The sequence below is a fragment of the Anabrus simplex genome, chromosome 9, assembly GCF_040414725.1.
Source record: "Anabrus simplex isolate iqAnaSimp1 chromosome 9, ASM4041472v1, whole genome shotgun sequence".
Lineage (NCBI taxonomy): Eukaryota > Metazoa > Arthropoda > Insecta > Orthoptera > Tettigoniidae > Anabrus > Anabrus simplex.
In genome coordinates, this window is record NC_090273.1 from 95,056,962 (window position 1) to 95,081,031 (window position 24,070).

Here is a 24,070-nt window from a genome sequence, read left to right on the forward strand (position 1 = left end):
CCCATCTTCTTATATTTGATAATTTATTCATATGATGGCAGGTCAGAGAAAGAAACCACTCCCAAAAGGATACAGACAATAAGATAATACCTGTCTCCCATAATCTCAGAAACCATAGATTAGGGAGACGGTATTGTTTTTTTAAATTTCGTTAGGGCCATATATGGACCACGGTGCTTGTGTTTTAGCTGTTTCTTGATGTCATTGTTGTTTGCCACAATTGGTGTTCTTAGCGGTTGGTTTGGCAGCTGTTTTCTTGTTGGTACCTCAAGCTTTTCTGATGGCCCAGTAGTCCTTCATTTTCCGGCTAAATTCAATCTTACGTTCCTCAGACCATTCCCTGGTCTTGCCTTTTGGTCTGTGGGTAACTTCTGTGAGGGATGTTACAAAGGATTTAGTTTTAAGAGTTGTACGATAGTTACTCCGATCAGCTATGTCATTTTGATTTATATGGAGTTCCGAAAGGTCCTTCTCCACTTGCTTCATCCACACGAATCCAGTAGCTTTGCCCTTGTTAGCAGCCTTGAAGATCCTATGGGATAACCTATTTGAGTCCATTCTGGATAGGTATCCGTAAAAAGCCAGTCGCCTTCTTCTGATGGCATCTATGAGATTTTCTTGGTGTTTATATAGTTCACGATTTGGTTGATACCATCGGCTTCCATCTGGTAAAATTCTTGGTCCCACTATCCGTCTCAGAAACTTCCTTTCTTGTACCTCGAGGGCTCTTAGTGGGGTCTTCTTAGTTAAATATAGACACTCTGCTGCATAGAGGACTGAAGGTCTGATTACTGCATTGTAGTGTCTTAGTTTGTAATTCATCGATAGATTTTTTTGAAGCATATAGTTTTCTACATGCATGGTAAGCCTTATCTAGTTTAAGTCCCCTGTGTTCAAGAGCCATTGTTTTACTGAGGTCCTCTGAGAACCATTCCCCAAGGTACTTTACACTTTTGACTCTCTTGATGTAGATATTATCACTTACTCTCATCTTTCCAGGGGCATCTTTGATGTTAGTAACAAACTCGGTCTTTCCTATGTTGATCAAAAGACCCATTTTAGCCGGTATTGAGTGCAGTGTTTGGAGCTGAGTAAGTAGCCTCCTGTATGTCATTTGCCAATAAAGTCAGATCGTCTGCATAGGCTAGGATCCCCATCCGTAATCCAGTGTTCTCTGGAAGGAATCTCATCCACTCTCAAATGATCTTTTCCAGAATGCAATTAAATAATATGCATGAGATGCCATCTCCTTGTCTCACCCCTGTTTTAATGGCGAAACTCTCCGAGAGTTGTCCTCTAAACTTCACTCTGGCTGTGGTATTGAGCAACGTGGCTTGCACCAGCTTATTGATCTTGTCGTTAAGTCCTAGTTCTCTTAATGTCTTATAAAGAGTAATTCTGACTACTGAATCGTATGCTTTCTGGAAGTCGACAAATATAGCTACCCATTGTCGGGCTCTTGACTTGCTGTATTGAAGGATGGTCTTTAGATTTTGTATCTACTTGGTACAGGACCTTGATGCTCTGAACTCTGCTCGATATTCTCCTAACTCTTTATCCAACTGTCTTGTTACATGGCGTTCCAGAATCTTGGAAAATATCTTATAGGTAACAGCAAGGAGTAATATTCCTCTGTAGTTCTGGGATCCGTTTTGCTTCCCTTCTTGTAGATTGGATGGATAATGGCTGACGTCCAATCATCTGAGATCCTCTCACTACTGTCGGATTTTTTATTATGGACACTCGAGTTTAGCCTTTAATTACAAACGAACCAATAGGCCTATTGCAATGCGAGTTATACCATTATTTTCCTTGTTTAATCCTACATTAGCTTATATAAGACACATTGTTTTCGACGTTCATTAAGTATTTTTTATTTGTGGTTGTAATAAATATTGCCCGGGTTTTTGGCTTCTTCTCTAGGAAGCGCTCACTTAGGAATATATACAAGGAAAACTACTTGTCTGATGGTAATGAAATTTTTATATGTTATAACCACATGTATTTGTAGTGTAATACTCAAGTTAAATGTTTTTTCAACCATCCCGAAAAAAGTTCTTATAATTTTTCTAAAGCAACTCTTTCTCAGCCCAGGATAAACGTACAACAGCAAACTTGGGCTTGTTTTGAAGCACTCAGTCATGGTTATCAGAAACTACAACAACTGTAACTGTACAGTTTGGTACCGAATTTATGAAGAGTAATATTGAAAGGAGGTTTTGTGTATGCCGGACCGTGCGATTAACAGCAGGCCGGGTGGTGAAAACGGGCGCAGTGTTGCCGCGTTCAGTAGTAATCATGCGCGCAACGAACACAGTACACTCGCCCCGGGCAGTTGTGCAATGGAATGCCCATGACCTTGGTTTATCCGCAAGCTACTTTCAGTTGTCCTATGTTCTGCATGTTGGCCACGTCACTTCAAGATGCCTCCGAGACCGCCGTTATCAGAGGGTGAACTTGCAATGATTTTGTGTGTTATTTGTTTCTTTCAATGTGAGGGGGAAAAACTAGGGGACAAGAGGTTCCCTGTCTACAAGAAGGTGGCAGAGTGTCTTGGATTATCGCTGTCGTCAGTGAAGAGAGTAGGAGCCGCTTCAAAGGAGAATGATGGAAACACGTCATCCAGGTCAAGAAAGAAGCAGTGTATGAGACAGGAGCGTCCGAAAATCCATCTCGATGATTTTACTTTGGGTATAATACGAAGAAATATGCACGATTTTTATATGAATAAGATATTTCCCACAATTAAAAGCCTCCGTATGAAACTGTTAGAAAATATGCTGGATTTTCCTGATATGTCAATTTCTACGCTTTTGAAAGTAGTTCGAAGCTTGGGATTCCGATTCAAAAAACTAAACAGGAAACCAGTGACCCCCCGAACTCTGGAAACAATGCATTAAAAACGCTAAGAAAATTGAAGACAACTACTGGGAAAAAAATGGACTGTCTGAAAACGTCCCTTATTTCGAACCAGTCATAATCAACATGAATGACAGCAGCACCGATTCATCGGGACACAGTGATTTTTCAGACGAAGAAAATTGATAGAATTAAATATTGTAAATAACTTATATGTAAATAATAATGCAAATAACTCTTGTAAAAATTGTACAGTGTGATATTTCTAAATTAGGAAGTCAACCACTTTTAAACCTGCCTTTGAAAGTCCAAAGCCCTTATGAGAAAAGGTGATGGGAAGTGGAATTTATAAGAGGAAATAAAATAATTAAAGGTTGAAAGTAAACGAAAAGCTGTGTTCGTTGCGCGCATGATTACTACTGAACGCGGCAACACTGCGCCCATTTTCACCACCCGGCCTGCTGTTAATCGCACGGTCCGGCATACACAAAACCTCCTTTCAATATTACTCTTCATAAATTCGGTACCAAACTGTACAGTTAGAGTTGTTGTAGTTTCTGATAACCATGACTGAGTGCTTCAAAACAAGCCCAAGTTTGCTGTTGTACGTTCATCCTGAGCTGAGAAAGAGTTGCTTTAGAAAAATGATAAGAACTTTTTTCGGGGTGGTTGAAAAAAATTAAAACGTTAGTATTACACTACAAATACATGTGGTTATAACATATAAAAATTTCATTACCACCAGACAAGTAGTTTTCCTTGTATATATTCCTAAGTGAGCGCTTCCTAGAGAAGAAGCCAAAAACCCGGGCAATATTTATTATAACCACAAATAAAAAATATTTAATGAAAGTCAAAAACAATGTGTCTTATATACGGTAATGTAGGATTAAACAAGGAAAATATTGGAGTAACTCGCATCGCAATAGGCCTATTGGTTCGTTTGTAATTAAAGGCTAAACTCGAGTGTCCATAATAAAAATTCCGACAGTAGTCCATTTGTCCAGAATTACTTTATGTATGCTCCTGAAGGTGTGTTCTCTGGCATGTTTTAGCATTTCTGTTACTATCCTGTCTTCCCCAGTAGCTTTATTATTCTTGAGTAGTTTAATTATATCTCTGACTTCTTCATATGTTGGAGGAGGGATAAACTCAGTATTAGGGTTAGTTGGTTCTGTAACTTGGAGATGTTCAATAGGTTCTTCTGCATTTAAGAGTTCTTTGAAGTAGTTAGCTAGGGTCTTGGTACAATCACTGTCATTAAGACACAGGGATCCATCTAGTCTCTGGAGATGTAAAGCAAGGGAAGCAAACTGGGTTGTTTGTTGCTTGAGGCCCTTGTATAGATCTCTAGAGTTGTTCCTTACAAAATCCTCCTCTGTTTGCTTATCAGTTCCTGGTTGTGCTTCCTCTTGGCCCCTCTTATGATGCTTGATGTAGTTTTCCTTTGTGCAATAAAGGCTTGTAAATTAGCTTCGTTCTTATATACATTCCATTTGATCCAAGCTAGCCGCCTAGCTTCTATAGCTTTATCACATTTGCTGGACTACCACGGATGCTTGTTCCCTTTAGGTCTATTGGGGATTGTTTCCTGAGCTGCTCCTGTTATGGCATCCCTAAGTTGATCCCATTTTGTAGATGTGTTAATCCTGTTGGTATTATGAATCAGTCTCTCTTGGTAACTAGTGCTGTCTTCTTTGAGTTTGGTGATATCAAACCTAGGGATCTTCATGTTTTTTGCTAACATACCCATGGTCTTTATTAGTGGTTTCAGGTTCGTTTTAACCAGAGACAGTAGTGATCAGAGTCAATGTTGGCTCCTCGTATCACCTTGACATTCATAATATCCCTGTGGTGCAGCTTGTCTATTGCTACGTGGTTGATTTGGAATTCACTTATCATGCTATTTGGGCATTGCCATGTCATTGCCTTTCTGGAAAGGTGTTTGAAAGCTGTAGACATCAAAAGTAATCCATACTTGGTGCAGACACTGATTAAGCATTCCCCATTGGTGTTGGTTCTCTTATGGGCAGGATATCTTCCTACAATCTTCCAGTATTTCTGTTTTATACCAATCTGGGCATTGAAATCTCCTAACAATACAGTCGTATGGTGGTTTGGTACTTTGTTTAGGGTTTCCTCAAGGGCATTCCAGTACTGGTTTGTCATTTCTGGATTTTTCCTATTAGAGTCATTGGTAGCAGCGTGGAAGTTAATCAGAGAATATACCCTATTCTTGCATCTGAAGGAAAGCACCGATGTTCTATCGTTTGGTGATGAAAAGTCAAGTATGCTTGTAACCAGTCGATGGCATACTGCAAACCCAATCCCAAGGAATGGTACATTTTCCATTACTCTATTACCAGGTTTCCCTTTATATATTCTATATCCTTGAGACTCTATGACTTCTTCGTCTGGAAACCTAGTCTCTTGGAGAGCTGCTATACTGATGTTCTTGTCGTTCAGTACATCAAGTGTGTGCTTAAGCTTTCCGGTCTTGATCAAGGAATTTATATTGATTGTGGCTAGATACGTAATATTTTGTTTCAAGTTTCGTTTAGATCTGACTGGGTCACATGAAGGTGTAGGTCCCCCAGAATCCGATGACCTACTTGTGGATTGTCTACCACCTGAGGTATTATGTTCATTAAGTTTGTACTTCATGTTTGATACAGTCTATCACACAAGTGATTAGGTTAGGTCACCTGAAGGTAACGAGTTGTTAACTATCAGGGTTGTAAGCCCTGAAGCCCCCAGCACTGATCGGTTCACTGATCCAGTTTCCACTGGGATTGGTTACCCAACCTCTGCTGGGTTGCTCAGTTTAGCAGGGACACCTCGTGCAGGTTGCGTGCTGGAGTTGGAGTGAAAGAGGCTAGTTGGATTCTCTTGCTGAATCCAATCTGTTATGTTGCAGATGGCTGGCAACGACGCATTTCACTCTGTTTTGTCCGGAGTCACATGGACTCCCTCCAGGTTCTTTGTTTATTGTAATCTTTTCTTTATTTGTGATACATGCAGCACACAAAAATTAACATCCTTCAGCATAGTTGTAAAACACAAATAAATCAAAATAAAACAGTATCTGGAAAACATAGATGATTTAGAAATTGAACAGAGTAAGAATGGCTACAGACAATTAGAGGTTACATAAGTAGTTGAAAGGAACAAACAAGTGCAATACAATTCATACTGAACGGATATATAGAAGGATAGTAACACGTAATAAGACGAACACAATTACAAATCAGCATCAGAGAATGAAGCAATAGAAAATGAGACAAGGATAAACATGAAAACACAAAAGGATATGGAAAATCTCTGCATCTTCATACATTTCCATCTTCAAATTCCGTAGATGGGTTCTCCTCATCAATCCCAATTCTTTTACATACATTTCTTCTCAACCCTTGATGAATTCTTTTCTGGTTCTCATCTTTACCAAGAGAATGGGCTTCAGCATGCCATTCTGATGGATCTACAGTCTTCATGTGGGAAGTTTACTATAGGAAAAAAAGCCAGATAAACAAAAGAAAAGGAAATGACATAAAAATAAACATGAATTCTGACGATAAGAGACTGGGAACACAGGGCAAAGGAGGAGAAAAGGAGCTCATTAGTAATGCAAACAAACAAACAAACAAACAAACAAAAATTACAGATTTAATATGTTAATATAATGACTTGATTATGAACTTGTTTCTTGCTTTTCATCTGTCTGAATATTATACAGAATTGCAAATGATTCCTATGAAGTGTTCTCCATACTGGGATGTATAAATAAAAATTAGCACTTGATTGCAAGCGGCTACCCATGAGTAAGCTGAAAATCAAGCAGCAGTTCATTAGTTTTGTATAAATAGAACTTCTCCACAATGAGCAATTGCTTTGTGGCAGGGGTGTTGTGCTCAGTCAATAATTAAATGAGGGAATTAACTTGAGTTTTGTTGTGGTCAAACATACCTATTTTCATATTCGGTGCTCTTTATGCCTCAGCCCGCCAACTTGTGTTAAATTTAATTTAGAATTCCACTGATTAAAGCTTTTTGTGAACTCATCCCTGTATATACTTGGCTTCCCTATTAATATATGACTGTAATACAGTGTACTAGTCACACTCAAACTCTGTGAAGCCCTATGAAGGGCGATCAATCACAAGATAAAAACTTTTGTGACTTTTTATGCAGTCACCATGTTTCATGAACATATAGTCATGTTTTAATACTGTATTTCAATTAACTGTTTTACTGAAGATGGCCCAAGCATAGCTTTGATCATTCAGTTCTAGTTTACTGAAAGCCAGTAGTAGTTTTAGGAAATATTGATCAAATTTCTGTTTTTCTCTTAATTGCATTTACAACTTCTCAGCAAGTACAGTACTGTATTTGATACTGTAGCCTGGGGAACACCACCATTTTCTTTGACACTGACTTGAAAGTCAGGATCTCGTGCATAACTTTAAAAAATTCTGATCATTCAAAAGAAAATGTTACCATACTGCATTTTCCTTTTCAGATCTTTTGTATTCACATACATTACAGCTGGTAATGTTTGCTGCAGAAAATTTTCTTCTCTGTTCGGAAACAACCATAAAAAGACTGTGCCATTACACTTAGCAAACCACATCTGAGTAGGCCTAGTCACCAAATGAGGTAACTCAAGAAATCATAAGCATTCGTTTGCAATAGTGTGCAGAGGTTTAATTTAATTTATAGCAAACCTTGAGCAGCAGTTCATTGTTCAGGGCGATCAATCACAAGATATAAATTTTTGTGACTTTTTATGCACTCACCATGTTTCACGACCATGTAGTCATGTTTTAAGACTTCAATTAATTGTTTTACTGAAGATGTAGAGTATAATTGTTGAACTGGAGGAGATATTATAATTAATATATTGAGTCAAGTGATTTTTATTTATATGAATCCGAGGAGTTGCTGTTCAGAAGTTGAGATTTTTGAGATGGTGCTCACTTTTATTTATACAACCCATTATTGGACATGGATCAGTTATTAGGTAATTATTATAACTAGAAATTTATATGGTTTACTCCTCGTATATAATGGGTGACTTTGTATGGAAGAACGTTAAGTTGTATGTTCTTTTACAGCTTCAAGGCAAAGAATGGAAAATCCACACACATTAGAGTTCTGAGGCAATTAATGAATGTCTGCCAAGTTGTATCTATATTCAGTCATCGCTTTGGACCTGCCTGTGAAGTGAATACAGAACAACCAAGGTATCATATGGTCATCCAGCTGTAGAAGTTCAAGCTGCAATATCTGAGATAGTAACACATACTTATTAAATAGTAAAAGCAGGAATTTTATAAAAATTTAGACAATGAATGTCAACACTTGCTGTAAGATATACTTCATAACGACAAAGGAAGAAGCCCAGTTTCACATAACCTTATAAGAGACAATATCAAGTTCCATGAAGTAATCAGAATTAGGTAAAGTATAATCTAATTAAGACAAAGAAGATCAGAAAAAATGAATAATCAGCTGCTACTATATTATAAGAATTTTTATACACAATTATAGACTTTTAAAATTAAATAATACTTCCATGTGATAAAATGTATTTCACTGTTATGTGAATTCCTGAGAAATCAAGTTTATTCATTTCATCTCCTTCCTTTTACATGCATTTGCTCATACTTCTAAGCACCTGTTATTTAATACTGCATAATAAAATATTTCTTGGTATGTTCATGCAAAAAATCTATTTCTATTTAAATTAATGGAAATAGTTCTTGCTGAAGAGCATTTTAATTTCATTGTGGGGTTTCTTCACTTCACAAAACATTCTACATCTCTATAACTAAAGCCCTGGAGCGAATCGCTGGCCACCAGGAATGAGTTAGCGGGAAAATGTATAATTTCCAATAACATACCATTTATATTGGATTTATGAATTTACTTATTCAGGGCAAATATTTTAGGTTCCCTAGGGAATGACTGATCTACACTGCCTGACAAAAAAAAAGTTAAGCACCCAGAAGGAGTGGTCCAAATTCCCATTTCGGTATACATGCATACCATTGATGAGCGAGTAAATAATTAGATTTACAAGGATCTGTAATATGTAGAACGCCCACCAGAGTGCATTTGTGATGGCACTGTCCTGTTGTTGATACGTTGTTACCAGTCAATTGCTGTGAGACAGACAGTTAACACTTCTGAGCGGGCATTTAAAAATCTCGCTTTCACTGGATGTGGGAGGAGCTTTCACTGGGCATTTGAAGGTTAGCATACCTGTGCACCAAATTTTTTATGATAACATATCTCTGTTAATTTCCAAACAATTTCGATTAGGTTGGAAATAGCTTTTCGGTCCACCATATACCTGCTACATCGTCAGCCTTTCTACTGTTTTAGAGTACTGTTATAATGAATCACTCAAATTGAAGGTTAGCATACCTGTGCACCAAATTTTTTATGATAATGTATCTGTGTTAATTTCCAAACAATTTCGATTATGTTGGAAATAGCTTTTCGGTCCACCATATACCAGGCGGTTTTGTGAGCACCGTACTTTCTACTTAATGACCCGTATGCACAAATGATGAATGGGATGTCTACCAACTGATTTTCGCAGAGGCACTACTGTCAGTGGGCAGGTTACGTCAAAATACGAAGAGATAACAATCGGACGGTCACTTGCAGCATGTTATTCAGCACTACTGGTCTAATGCACCCCTTGCATTAGTCAACCTCGTTTTCCACCACACAGTTCTAGGCTGGTGTATGGTACAGCAGCACTATATTTGCTGTCTGCATATCGGCAATGGCTAGTGTGTTCAGCAGCGACGAATACACAGACATCATTTTAATCTGGACAACCTGGTCGGAATGCAGCCGAAGCTCCAAACAGACGTCTGCCTTCTACACAGGTATTTTGCCGAACAGTATTAGTTTTTGTTTCATACAAAGAACTCTTTTATAGAGTGGAATGTCTACACGTGTATAAATTAATAAGTTATTAAATTTTCTTTTCTGCATCTTTGGCGTGTTTACAAAGAGCAGCGGCAATTAGGGGGTGGGGCAAGGAGAGACAGTCACACCCCACCCCCCACCCCACTTTGTGGAGTAAACATTACATTTTTATTCCACTTCAGCCAGCTGGAACTAGGAATTATTTAAAAAAAATTATTTGTACAAGCCTTTTGTCTTATCTGCTAATTCTTTCCTTTATTTTATTTAATTATTAACATAATTATTGATGGAAAGATGCACAAAATGCCATTCATCGTGGCTAAGCGATTTGTATTACAATAATTGAAATTATTAGGGGTCCTCCTATTCAGTACAACGACATTTATTAATGTATCATATGTCGTTCACATGAGGTACTAGTTTCGGCACTTAACATGTGCCATCATCAGTCAACGAGTCAAATCAGGCAAACACAAAACAACTTTAAATAGGAACAGGAGAACTCCTAATAATTAATATAAAATATATATAATATACATCATAGAAAACCGGACAGAAATTGACTACAGTGGTCCAATGCGGCAATAATAATAATAATAATAATAATAATAATAATAATAATAATAATATAGGTTTAAAAATTAAAGTCGCCAAATTAGGCAAAGATATTTGCTTTTTGAAACAATGCATTATACACAATTTAACACCTAGCTTTCTGAAAGGAACCATCGAAAAATATCGTCCGCACCACATTCCGTTGGAACCCAATAGTAAACGAACAAAATTTGGTTGAAAAACGAACTTTGCTTTTTATATTAAAAAAATTGTTTTTAAATAATAAACTTTACGAGACTCACCTTGAAGCAGCCTAGCATTCAATGGAATTTATTCCTAAATCAGATTAATAATAAACTTTTGACATACTCTCACAAAAACAGCTTTCTTTAGAGAAGAAATTAACTGCATTAAAAATGAACAGAACTGCATCAAAAAGTCAGCCCAAAGAGACCAGTTTACAAAGAAACTTAATCGAGAATTTCCACCCTCCTGTAGTCAATCTGTGTAACGTAATTTTAACCAAGGAAGAAACCACTATCTTAGCGAAAGGCCCAAAGCATAACTGGCCTGATATGAATAAAATAAACACAGCCACTAACTTGATTATTGAGTCGGAAGCTACAATCAATAAAATGCCGCTAGAAGATTAGGACGAAATTAGATTTGAAGTAAAAAGAAAATTGGATAAGATGTTCAATTCTAATAACGTAAATAAAAGATCCACCCTATCAATTCTAATGTTAATAGTTTTACTTCTGAACATAAACAAATCGCAGAATTCAAAAAGAAAATTGAAAATTAAAAAAAATATCTAATAATCACAAAAGCGGATAAAGGAAATACCACAGTTATTGTGGACAAAACTAATTACTTATCTAAAACCAAAGAATTTTTTAACAATAGCATGTACAATAATCAATAAAGATCCTACACAGAAAATACAGTGACAATTAAAACAAACATTAAAGAATATATCCTTTCTTTTTACGGATCAAGAAAAATCTAAACTATTAAATATGAACCCAGGTTTACCCACAGTTAACGCCCTCCCAGAAATACATAGGGCTAACATTCCTATCCGGCCCATTATTAACTACAAACCCAGCCCTCTATATAAAGTTTCTCAATTTGTTCAATGTTTTCTAACTAAGAAGTATCAATTTCTCTCCAAAAAATCCATCAAAAACACCACCAAACTAATCGAAAAAATGAAGTCATTTAATGTACAACCCAACCATACTCTTTATTCTTTCGACATAATAAATATATATCCAAGCATACCCACAACCAAATTCTCCTCCATTATTGAAAATAGCTTAAACAAACAGAGTTCTCTCAGCAAATTAGAAATACAAGATTTCATTTCTCTTCTGAAATTGGTCATTAATAATAATTTATTTATGTTTGATGAAACCATCTACCAACAAAATGGACTGGCCATGGGATCACCCGCATCAGGAATTCTAGCGGACATTTACTAGACTTTCTGGAATGTACAAATAACAACACTTTTCCAAACATCCTTATTTGGGCCAGGTATGTTGACGACACATTTGTTATAACAAATGAAGAAATCAAGAATGCGACCTCTACCCTCTCTACCCTGCAGGAACTAAACAACATCAACCCTGACATCAAAATTTATGCTTGAGTCTGAAAATAATAAAGTAATTAATGTTCTGGGTTTAACTATTCTCAGAATTCCTTTTGCTCTATCACATAGAATCTTCAGAAAACAGACACAAACTGCCAATACTATTCGTCAAGATTCCATACACCCCCAAACACACAAACGTTCAGCGTATAATAGCATGGTTCATCGTGCATTCACAACTACTATGACTAAGAAAGACCTCAATAATGAACTCAACACTATAATTAAATTAATAAACATTGTTTGTCCATATTGAACCAAGATTACAACTTTTATTATAATTTGGGTCCACCTTATTCAATACATAAAAATTGTTTCTTAGATGTAATTACAACATATATTTTAATCAGAACTAATTTTGACGCCCCTCTGCGTCATCATCAGCTGATATAAGTTCGTGAAAAAATTGACAATTATATAAGTTTATCTACGTCAAATTGATCACAATTTAAAACCATATTAACAACATAAGACTCGCAAGTCTTGGACTTATAAAAAAATATGGACTTAGAGACAGTATAATTTTAACACAGTTTCATGTTGTTAATATGGTTTTAAATTGTGATCAATTTGACGTAGATAAACTTACATAATTGTCAATTTTTCCAAGAACTTATATCAGCTGATGATGACGCAGAGGGGCGTCAAAACTAGTTCTGATTGAAATATATGTTGTAATTACATCTGGGCAACAATTTTTATGTGTTGAATAAGGTGGACCCAAATTATAATAAAAGTTGTAGTCAACACTACAAGGGCAATCGCCAAATTCAATGGTTACAAAAGATCATTTATAGAACAGATAATCAATAAATTTAGACACCGGCTTAAGACTACTCTCACAAAAGAGAAACCTAAAACTACGATTTCATCTACTTTTACATTCAATAACGATGTTCATCAAATCACCAATCTCTTTCGAAAACATAACGTAAAAATTTTCTTCAGAGCTAATAACAGGACTTCAGAAATTATACACAATTCAACATCTGTCAATAACTCTAACAGATTTTCTAAATCCGAATCTATAGATTCAGGTGTACTGAATCCAGCGCCTCTTACGTGGGACAAACAGGACACAGCTTCACAACCAGATATTCAGAGCATGTCAACGCAGTAAGATATAATAAGTTTTCTGCTATAGGCCAACACATTTTATCTCTTAATTAAATGTTTAAAAAATATTAGACCGCCTAAAAACAACAGAAAACAAAGGGCCAATCATGAACATTGTTGAAAATTGTTTTATTCATTGCAATCAATATTTCAATCCTAATTATAATTTAAATGAAATTTCCGAGAAATCTAATATTCTTTTTTATCTCTTAATTAAATGTTTAAAAAATATTAGACCGCCTAAAAACAACTCGATCTTTCAAACCATACGTAATATATATACTCATCATTTACTCCCAATACCACATCCTTCCCCTCCGCCCTTAACCTCATGACTGCATCCATCAGTCCAGCTCCGTCCGCTGATCCAACAGGTTGCTCAAGGTGAGTTTGTTTCTAGTTGTTTCTCATAATTTCTTTCCTTCCTACTTTTGCCTAATTCAGCTTTTAGTTTCTTCTCCAGGTTCCAAAACCCCATATTGAAGTGAGAATTAATTCTTTGGGTCTAACCTAATCCATCACATGCACGTTTATTTTTTCGGAACCAAACCACAGATCAAACGTGTTAACTGCACATGACATTAAAACTCGGCAGCGTATTTTCAACAAGATTAAAGAACTAAAGACATATACAAGCTGGACAAACCACCACGTGTATAAAACTACGGAGACCTCATCATTTTGGAAAGAATTTTATACTACAGTGCAATATCATCATGTACCATATTTTATTTAATATTCATCTATGCAGGTGTTACAGTGTGTTTTAAGGTTGTTTTAAAGTTGTTTTGTGTTTGTTTGATTTGACTCGTTGCCTGATGATGGCACGAGTTAAGTGCCGAAACTAGTACCTCAAGTGAACAACATGTGATCAATTCACATTAATAAATGTCTTTCTGTTGAATTGGAGGACACCTAATCATTTCAATTATTGTAATTCCACTTCAATACGGATCATGAAATTTCTAAATATCAAAGGATTTGTATGTCCGACTCGTTGGCTGAAGGGTCAGCGTACTGGCCTTCGGTTCAGAGGGTCCCGGGTTCGATTCCCGGCCGGGTCGGAGATTTTAACCTTCATTGGTTAATTCCAATGGCCCGGATATTTGTGCCGTCCCCAACATCCCTGCAACTCACACACCACACATAACATTATCCTCCACCACAATAACATGCAGTTACCTACACATGGCAGATACCACCCACCCTCACTGGAGGGTCTACCTTACAAGGGCTGCACTCAGCTAGAAATATCCACACAAAATTATAAATTATTACCGATTTGTATCGTGGTGGGTAGATTGTGTATGGGAGTTGATTATTATTATGATTATAAGAAAGACAAAAAGATTGTGGAAGCAACATTATTCAAGTGGTGGGCAATCCAGAGGTAAACTGTGGATGGTACAAAGGGGGAAGATAGCAATGCAGAAGCAGTCAGGAAATTCCAAGGACACCAGGGGATACAAAAGAATTGCCAACTTCAGATGAACAAAAATAGATGTACTGAAATGGAAGACACAATCAGCTTTTCTTTTTTTTCTTTTTTTTTTGCCATTTGCTGTACGTCACACTGACACAGATATGTCTTATGGCGACGATGGGAGAGGAAAGGCCTAGGAATTGGAAGGAAGGAAGCAGCCGTGGCCTTAATTAAGGTACAGCCCCAGCATTTGCCTGGTGTGAAAATGGGAAACCACGGAAAATCATCTTCAGGGCTGCCGACAGTGGGGTTCGAACCCACTATCTCCCGATTACTGTATACTGGCCGTACTTAAGCGACTGCAGCTATCGAGCTCGGTGACACAATCAGTAGAGAATAGTACAGCACCAAAATACTGAAAGAGTAGAACACTTTTCACAACAAAGCAGCAAGGAAATATTACAAAGCTCGGCAATAGGGATGATTTAGATTTAATCAGAATGATATTTACAATTACGTACGTTAAACAGAACAGATGTTTCCCAACCAACTGTAAAAAGACAATATAAAAGACATCAGGGATGATAAGAAAGACAATAAATGGGAGAATAAATTAAAGATCAGCCTTTTAAAATTACAATATCCGGGTATACTATAAGAAGTGACCTGACTAGAAGTAGTGCACAATATTAAGTTCCAGAAAACATTGGATGTAACACCGATGCATTTAGCTCAACAGGAGAAATGTAAACAAGTACAAGGGCAAGACTATTAAGCAGTAGATGAGTGTAAACTAATTTGAAGTACCAGAAATTTTCGAGAGTATTGACACACCGAAGTTCATAGTCACATAACTTAAAACAGCATTCCAGCCCAAACTTTTGCCTGGTGTGAAAATGAGAAAACACGGAAAACCATCTTCAGGGCTGCCGACATTGGGATTCGAAACCACTATCTCCTAGGTGCAAGCTCACAGCTGAGTGCCCCTAACACCACGGCCAGCTCGCCCGGTACAATTAAATAGAAGTATGGCATGATTCTACAATTAAAAAATCACTGAGTATTGGAATTCACACTAAGAAACTAACAGACACTAAAGAGACTGCCAGACTGACGAATGCGCATGGCAAGCGGGTGAATCATACCTCAGTGTCCACGACCTTGGCAGAAAAATATGTACCCCTACTAGCCTTCCTCACAGCACATGCAAAGTCTCCATTACTTGCCGTAGCGCTATACAAATCGGTTAGCTGCGACAAACGACATTTTGTGCTTCTTTCCACCAATAACTATGTTAATAATAAAATAAAATAAAGGAAATAATTAGCAGATAAGACAAAAAGGCTTGTACAAATAGATTTTTTTAAAAGAATTCCTAGTTCCAGCTGGCTGAAGTGCAATAAAAATGTAATGTTTACTCAACAAAGTGGGGTGGGGGGTGGGGTGCGACTGTCCCTCCTCGCCCCACCCCCTAATCAGCACTACTCTTTGTAAACGCGCCAAAGATGCAGAAAAGAAAATTTAATAACTTATTAATTTATACACGTGTAGACATTCCACTCTGTAAGAGTTCTTTGTATGAAACAAAAACTGATACTGTTTGGCAAAATATGTGTGTAGAAGGCAGACGTCTCTTTGGAGCTTCGGCTGCATTCCAACCAGGTTGTCCAGATTAAAATGATGTTTGTGTATTCGTCGCTGCTTAACACACTAGCCATTGCCGATATGCAGACAGCAAATATAGTGCGGCTGTACCATAAACCAGCCTAGAACTATGCGGTGGAATGCAAGGGGTGCATTTTTAGACTGGTAGCGCTGAATAACATGCTGCGAGCGACCATCCGGTTGTTATCTCTTCATATTCTGACGTAACCTGCCCACTGGCAGTAGTGCCCCTGTGAAAATCAGCTGGTAGCCATCCCATTCATCATTTGTGCATACGGGACATTTTTAAGTACAGAGTACAGTGCTCGCTAGCTGCCTGGTATAGTGTGTTTAGTCTCGTCGTTAAAGTGAGGTAATTTGCATATGGATTCAAATTTTTCTAAAGATATGAATCAAATAAGGGGCGTGACAATGGTACAAGTTTTCAAGAGTAAGAACTAAAATTTAATTTTCTGTACTATTTCCATCAACATGAAGAGGGCTAAGCTAACATACATCTCATTTTAATTGACTGGAATAAATTCCCTTACCCTAGATTGAAATGGAAATAACATTCCTTGGGACTTTATGTACCGCTAATTTTAGTGATTTGTTTCCGTCGCACTCAGCTGGACGAATTCTAGCGTAAAAATAAATTTTGAAAGACTTTACTGGTTGCAAGACATTTAAAGCTAAACCTGGGGTGAAAACACCTTACAAAATGTTTATTTCTTATGTAATTATCCATGTCATCCCAGTATAAGTTACACGCAGCACTACCACATCTAGCATGAATAGTGTCGGAAACAACAGTCTCTTCTGTATCTTTTCAGCCTCATCATGGTCTAATTTGGCAATATCAACATCACTGTCATCAGTATCATCGCTAAAATTGTAACTACTGTTCTCATAATTACTAAAACATTAATTTAATATACCTTGTATAGCATCGCTAGAAAAATTATCCTTGTTTACTGACGCCATTGTGGGAAAAGGACACAAGCGAATAGTGGATGAATTTTGTACATCAATAACTAGGTGAAAAATCGTTAAGATGAATCGATAGATATATGAAACAAAAGAATGAAGCCTTGTCTAGATGGCTGTGAAGAGACCTTGGACATAGTTTGAAGAAAACTCAACAATGCAGGTGTGGCACAATGCATTTCGCACACGTCACTCCACAGCAGCAGACGGCTACTGCATGACATGTGGTACACCACACTCCGTGCTGTCGGGTTAAGCAAGACGCACAGAGAGGATTACATACAGTACAAAGCACCTGCGATGCCTCGTAGACACGTTAAGACAGCCTATCCACCAACTCACAAAGGCCGCATTGTGGGACTGCATGGTTGGTCATATTGTGCAATTGCCAGGCATATGGGCCATTCAGATGTCACAGTGGCCCGATGTTGGACTCAACGGATACATGAGGGCACCCAATCATGTCGTGCAGGTTTGGGTTGACGAAGAAATACTACCCCGAGGGAGGACCGTCGTATGGTGCGCCAAGCGTTGCGGGATCCCATAACTTTGGCATCCGCCATCCACGAATATGTACTGGACACTCTACAACATCCTGCGAGTTTCCGCACAGTGTCTCGACGACGCGCATCTGCTGCATTCGGGTCCTACTGCCATGTGTCGGTTGCCATTGACACCAGAACACCAACGCCTGCGTTTGGAGTGGTGCCTTGCCCGGGAGGCGTGGACACATGACAACTGGCACTGCATGATGTTTAGTAATGAGACCTGCATCTCCATAACCTCTGATGACCATTGAGTGCGGGTTTGGCGGCGTCCACGACTGAGGACAGATCCTGCCCATATTATGGAAGGACACACAGGTATAATCCCTGGCATCATGGTGTTGGCAGCCATAGGATATGCGTTCAGGTCACTTCTAATAGTACTTCGGCAGACTTTGACGGCACAGCGATACGTCACAGACATTCTGCATTTGCATGTCCTACCCCTCATGGCACAACATTCTGGGACAGTGTTTCAGTAAGATAATGAACGTCCACACACAGCACATGTGTCTATGGACTGCCTAGAGCATGTTGAGGTCCTCCCGTCGTCAGCAAGATCCCCGGACCTCTCCATCAATGAACAAGTGTTGGATGACATTGGAAGTGGACTCTGTCCCAGTACCAACCTGCGGGATCTGGAGAGACAGCAGCAACAACTGTGGATGAACTTGCCTCAGGAGACGATCCAAAGCCTGTTTGACACCATTCTGAACCTCATTGCGGCCAGGAGGGGTGCGACACCCTACTGATTGGGCGCCAACATTCCACCTGTAACTGCCAACGGCCTTCTCTTCCATCGCATATCATCAGCATATGTATTCACTTTCAACCACTCCTTCTGGGTGCCTAGCAGGCATCATTTTTTGTAAATGAGGCAAAGTTTCTCATAGTTCATTGGCACTGACTGTGGCTCCAAGAAGCCTATGCAGTGGCCTCCACTATATGCACTAGCCATGCGTCTTGGTAGGAATGCTAGTTACGAACTGATGAGCACAAATTTGCACACTGGGGCAAAATGCTGGTAATCAAGATTGAGTTAGCTGCAAAATTTTGAAAATATATAGCTTTTAAAAAATAATTCCAATTTTTCGGGTACCCCCGGTACATCAACTAAATCTTTATGTGAGATCATGATATAAAATATACATGTAAGTGGGGTGACAGCAATCTGAAAATAATATTTTACTTGATGCTCATTCTGTATTCAAACTGTAAGGAGTAACCTCACACGAGCTCACATGAGGATAGTGTCCCTTTTCACTGTTGTTTGTTTCTAGATGTTTGCAACAGGTTGACTTTTTCTTTCTTTTTGCCTACATTAGCATTACAATCCCCTAGGACAATTTTAACATCATATTTTTGTAGCCTATCATACACTTGCTCTAACGTTTCACAAAATATTTATCTTCTTCATTTGCATCTCCAGTGGAAGCATGTATACTGATTAGTGAGATGTTAGAAAATTTCCCTCTCAGTCTGAAACAACATTCTTTGGGGTTTACTCTCTCATATTCCATCATAACGACTGATCAAATTCTTCGCTACAAATCCTGATCCTAGTCTATTTTCTCCTTCCCCACTGTTGCAGTTCTACCAGCTCTGTTACCTTTCATCTATCTCCTGTAGTTCTACCACCTCCATTCTATACAACATCTCTTCTTCCAATTTTCTGCTGGCTCCAGCCTGGAAGATGTTTCTCACATTCCATGTTCCTCAATACCAAATGCCACTTAACACACACCGGTTGTCGTAGGTTTAAGACAGCCTGGTTCTCTCTGTGATTAGATCTTTGAACAATATGCTTTTTATGGTGGTGGTGGTCGTGGTGGTGGCGGCGTGTTTAGCCTGATGTCCAATCCCCACCCTGGAGAACGGAACATCACCTTTGACTTGTCCAGGTCGGGAGGCCCTACCAGAAGCTCGCTACTGTCAGCATAGCTGTCAGGATTATTTCACCACGCAAGCCCCATCACCATGACAAGGTAAGGATACCAATGGGAGAGGGGTCAGGAGGTAACTAGATAGGAATAATTTTATTTTTGCTAGTGGTTTGGAGTCACTAACACATACAGGTTTCCAGCCTAAACTGTGGTACATCTTTGGCATCTTCCGACCCTGTGGTTTAGGGGCAGCTGCCTCTTATCCAGAGGCCCCATGTTCAATTCTTGGCCAGTCAGGGATTTTCACCTGGATTTGAGGGCTGGTTTGAGGTCCACTCAGCGTATGTGAGAAGAATTGAGGAACTATCTGGCAGTGAGATAGTGGCCCAGGTCTAGAAAGCCAAGAATAGCGGCTGAGAAAGGACAGCTGTTGGTTCAATAATAAAGCTTTTAGCATCCATCCTTCGACACCTTAAAGCAGCACCAGTAATACGCAACACTTCACAATGTGCTAACAAGTTTTGAATCGGAAGTCACTGCAGCACAGGGCGATTTTATTTCAGAAACACACTTTTTGGCAGTGCTGACTGGTGGAGATTTCTCTATCTGGATCCCTTTCCTGTGTTAGCCAGAATCTTAGGGTCTTGGAAATGAGACACTGTTTCAATATTTTCATCCAGGGTGATTTTCTGCAAGCCCAATTCCATGAATTCTGTTTTCTGAATGTTTATTTCAAGTGGAGAATAAAAGGTGGAATAGATAAAAAAAAGGTTGATATTTAGGTTTTCACAGAAAATTGTTGTTTGAAGTTTCCTCTTTAATTTGACGTATGTGTAATTGATTTTGGATGACTGCCAAGTATTTATAAATGTAAGAGAATATGTTACTGAACAAGCCATTTCTCCAGATTTCGCAAGCACTTGTTCAGTTAAGACAAGATATCTAGGGAACTATTTGCTCTAGTAAGTTATATTGCTTTATAGTAAACATCCTGTTGCACAAGTTGGCCACATTGGTTGCTACGATATCACTTCCTATGTGGTGTTTATATTGTAAGAAATATGGTACCATCTACGAATTGTAAATGGCATTACTCTTTCAAGTGTGATTTCTGAAAAACTACTTTCTTCTTTTTTGAAACTGTTCCCCATTTTCTCAGAAACTACTACACATAAAGGCAGAGCTCAGAAATTTTTATCCCTCATTAACAGCATTATTGTTTTTATACGGATTTACAATGGTAGAGATACCACATACAATTTGATCATGTACGAATGTATGTATGTTGGGTATTCAGCCCGTCTGATCCTACACAGCTCCACCAAAGGCTTTCATAGACAGCCTAGGCATCACTGAAGAGGCATACTAGGGAAATGAGGAGTGAGGTAGTTTCCCGTTGATCTCCTCACCAAGCCAGAAGTTGCTATTGCATATCAGTCTGCCAAGCTCACTGAAATGCATGCACCAGCCGACCCTATCGGTAATATTTTCACACCAATCATAACAGAGACTGGCTGCATAAGGAATGGTATTACTAGCTTTGCTCATACCTCGGTCACTTTCATATTGTCAAAGCCAAGAATGAGACTGAAACAGGTCAATGAAAGTAACAAATAGCTCTAGCTCATACTAGAAGACATAGTGCACTGTAAACACTACATCTTGCCAGCAAGGGCTCAATTTGATCATAAATATTATTTTTAAATTAAAAATTTAAGAACTTTATTAGAAATCAGGATATGAATTTTTAAAATTATAATAATGTTACTTGTTTTACGTCCCACTAACTACTCTTTTACGGTTTTCGGAGACGCCAAGGTGCCGGAATTTAGTCCCGCAGGAGTTCTTTTACGTGCCAGTAAATCTACCGACACGAGGCTGACGTATTTGAGCACCTTCAAATACCACCGGACTGAGCCAGGATCGAACCTGCCATGTTGGGGTCAGAAGGGCCAGCGCCTTAACCGTCTGAGCCACTCAGCCAGGCATTTTTAAAATTAAGGTAGAACCAAGCAAGTAGATCAGTAAATGTATTAGATATGGATCTATATCCTATACAAATTTAATCTATTTACCTTGGACAGTTCCAGAGGAACTGGGATGTAAAGCTGTTAAATTTAACATTACCAGGATAGGCCTTTGATACTCCCTTTAAGGAGATTGGTACAGTAAACAACCTTCAAAATTTGGACATTTTAAATAATTTTTATATCAGCTTCTACTCTATGTACAACTTTATAAATGCAGCATACTATATGTTTACTATGCAAGCACGTATCTCAGAATTGATTTTGGCATTATCAAACTGGCCAATTAATTATTCAAAGTGGAAGCTCTTTGTGTGTCTGTGCTCACCGTTTCCTTCATACCTGGGCCATTTATCAATATATTAGTGTTCTGTTTTTTTAAATGTACTGATTGAAGTTACAGCTACAAAACTGACCACTTCCAGAACTATATTTGTAAAATTAGTATTTTTAATTTTGTGTTACTTAAATACTGCATATTTTGGTTATTTTTCTTGCATGTAGATATTTTTTTCCAAACAATTATCAACCCCAGGCACATCAATTTGGTCAGTTTTGTAGACATTATCACTAAGATCATGAGAGAAAAGTGGCATTGTAATACACCATATAATTTAGGAGTTACAAGGAAAATGGTTTAAAAAAATATAGGATGTTCCCTCTAAAGCAGTTTTCTCAGCTTCATTTTCCAGTCTAAATCTTCTTCTGCTTTTTCTGGTCTCTTTTGTGGCTTCTCTTACCCTTTTTTCAGCACACTTTATACGCATCACGTCCTCTTGTACCATTGCACGTTCACAAAAGACACCAGGATTCATGCCCATTTTTTGCATCACAGCCAACCTACTCTTCACTCCATCATTAAATATCATAACTGCATCATTTGTGGCAATCTTCACAATTGTCTTTCCACAGATTCCAGTTTTTGGGCACACTTTCTAAATCCTAGCATTAAGAGACTCATTTGCATTCTGTGTATAACCTAATAAACACATTTTTAACAGTTCAGTAGCAACCAAATCCTTGTAAGCAGGCTTAATCACATCCATAACAGCTGAAGGTAATGTGTTTTTGTGTTTGTATTCTTGAACTGTGACTGCAGTGACAGCTCGCTGGTACGGGCACCAGGACTTATCTTCTTTTGGGCAGAAGTAATGAAAAGATTTTCATCAGATGAGCTTTTATGGTCCCAACTAGCCCAGACAACAGTTCTCATATTATTTACTGTAGGTCATCAGAGTATTTATTGCAGAATCTGTCAGTCTGTTTTATCCAGACAGTAATTTGCCATCTGAAAGTTTTTCCCTTTGAATTCTTTCTGCAGATTTCTCAGTCGTGTGCCCATACGTTTCTGAACATGACCAACACATTCAGCTTTGGTGATTGATACACTAGGACCATACGGTTGCATATGTGACACAGCTTTGAATGACTGTGTCACCATCACCAATGTATGTTATGTATCGTATGCCATATCTTATTTCAGAACGTTCAGAGTTCTCTAAATAGCCTATGCAATGTCTAGCATTTTAAATCATAACTCACAAATTATTGCAGATATTTAAATAATTCTTTCACCAAAATGAACTAAAGGAGTGCAGTTAAACATTAAAAAATACTTTCGAAAATAAAATTTTTGAAGGTTGGGCAAGGGACTCTTTGGAAACAACTTGGCAAACGAAATGGAATTCGATGGGGAGCTATCAATATTAATGGGGCTTATGGAAGAAAGAAAGTAGAACTGGCTGAGTCAGCAAAGAGGATGCATCTGGATGTGCTAGGAGTAAGTGAAATTCGGGTAAGGGGAGATAACGAGGAAGATATAGGAGATTATAAAGTGTACTTGACGGGTGTTAGAAAGGGAAGGGCAGAGTCTGGGGTAGGGCTCTTTATCAGGAATACCATTGCACGGAACATAGTTTCTGTTAGGCACGTAAATGAGCGAATGATATGGGTAGATTTGTCAGTTGGAGGAATTAGGACTAGAATTGTGTCCGTGTATTCACCATGTGAGGGTGCAGATGAGGATGAAGTTGACAAGTTTTATGAAGCATTGAGTGACATCGTGGTCAGGGTCAACAGCAAGGATACAATAGTGCTAATGGGCGATTTCAATGCGAGAGTTGGGAATAGAACTGAAGGATACGAAAGGGTGATTGGTAAATGTGGGGAAGATATGGAAGCTAATGGGAATGGTAAGCGTTTGCTGGACTTCTGTGCTAGTATGGGTTTAGCCGTTACGAATACATTCTTCAAGCATAAGGCTATTCATTGATGGTTATGAATTTCATGTTTTTGGTCCGTATTGAACTGAGAATAATATATAAGTAATAATAATAATAACGTAAATGTTTCCACCTTTTCAATACTACAATATATTCACAAAATTACAAAATTATACGGTACTAGTTTCGACCCATCTAGGGGTCATCATCA

The 24,070-nt window shown here is 38.2% G+C and overlaps 1 protein-coding gene across 2 annotated transcripts in view; it reads left to right on the forward strand.

The window, feature by feature from the left end:
* Window positions 1-8,424, forward strand: part of LOC136881032 (uncharacterized) — an 88,189-nt gene extending 79,765 nt beyond the window's left edge. For both annotated transcript variants that reach the window (XM_067153630.2, XM_067153631.2), the window contains one exon: window positions 7,970-8,424. Coding sequence is in view for 1 of the 2 variants with exons in the window: in XM_067153631.2 (XP_067009732.1) it covers window positions 7,970-8,013 (44 nt within the window). In the remaining variant the exon portion in view is untranslated. The remainder of the gene's footprint in view (window positions 1-7,969) is intronic.
* Window positions 8,425-24,070: the final 15,646 nt, after the last annotated feature.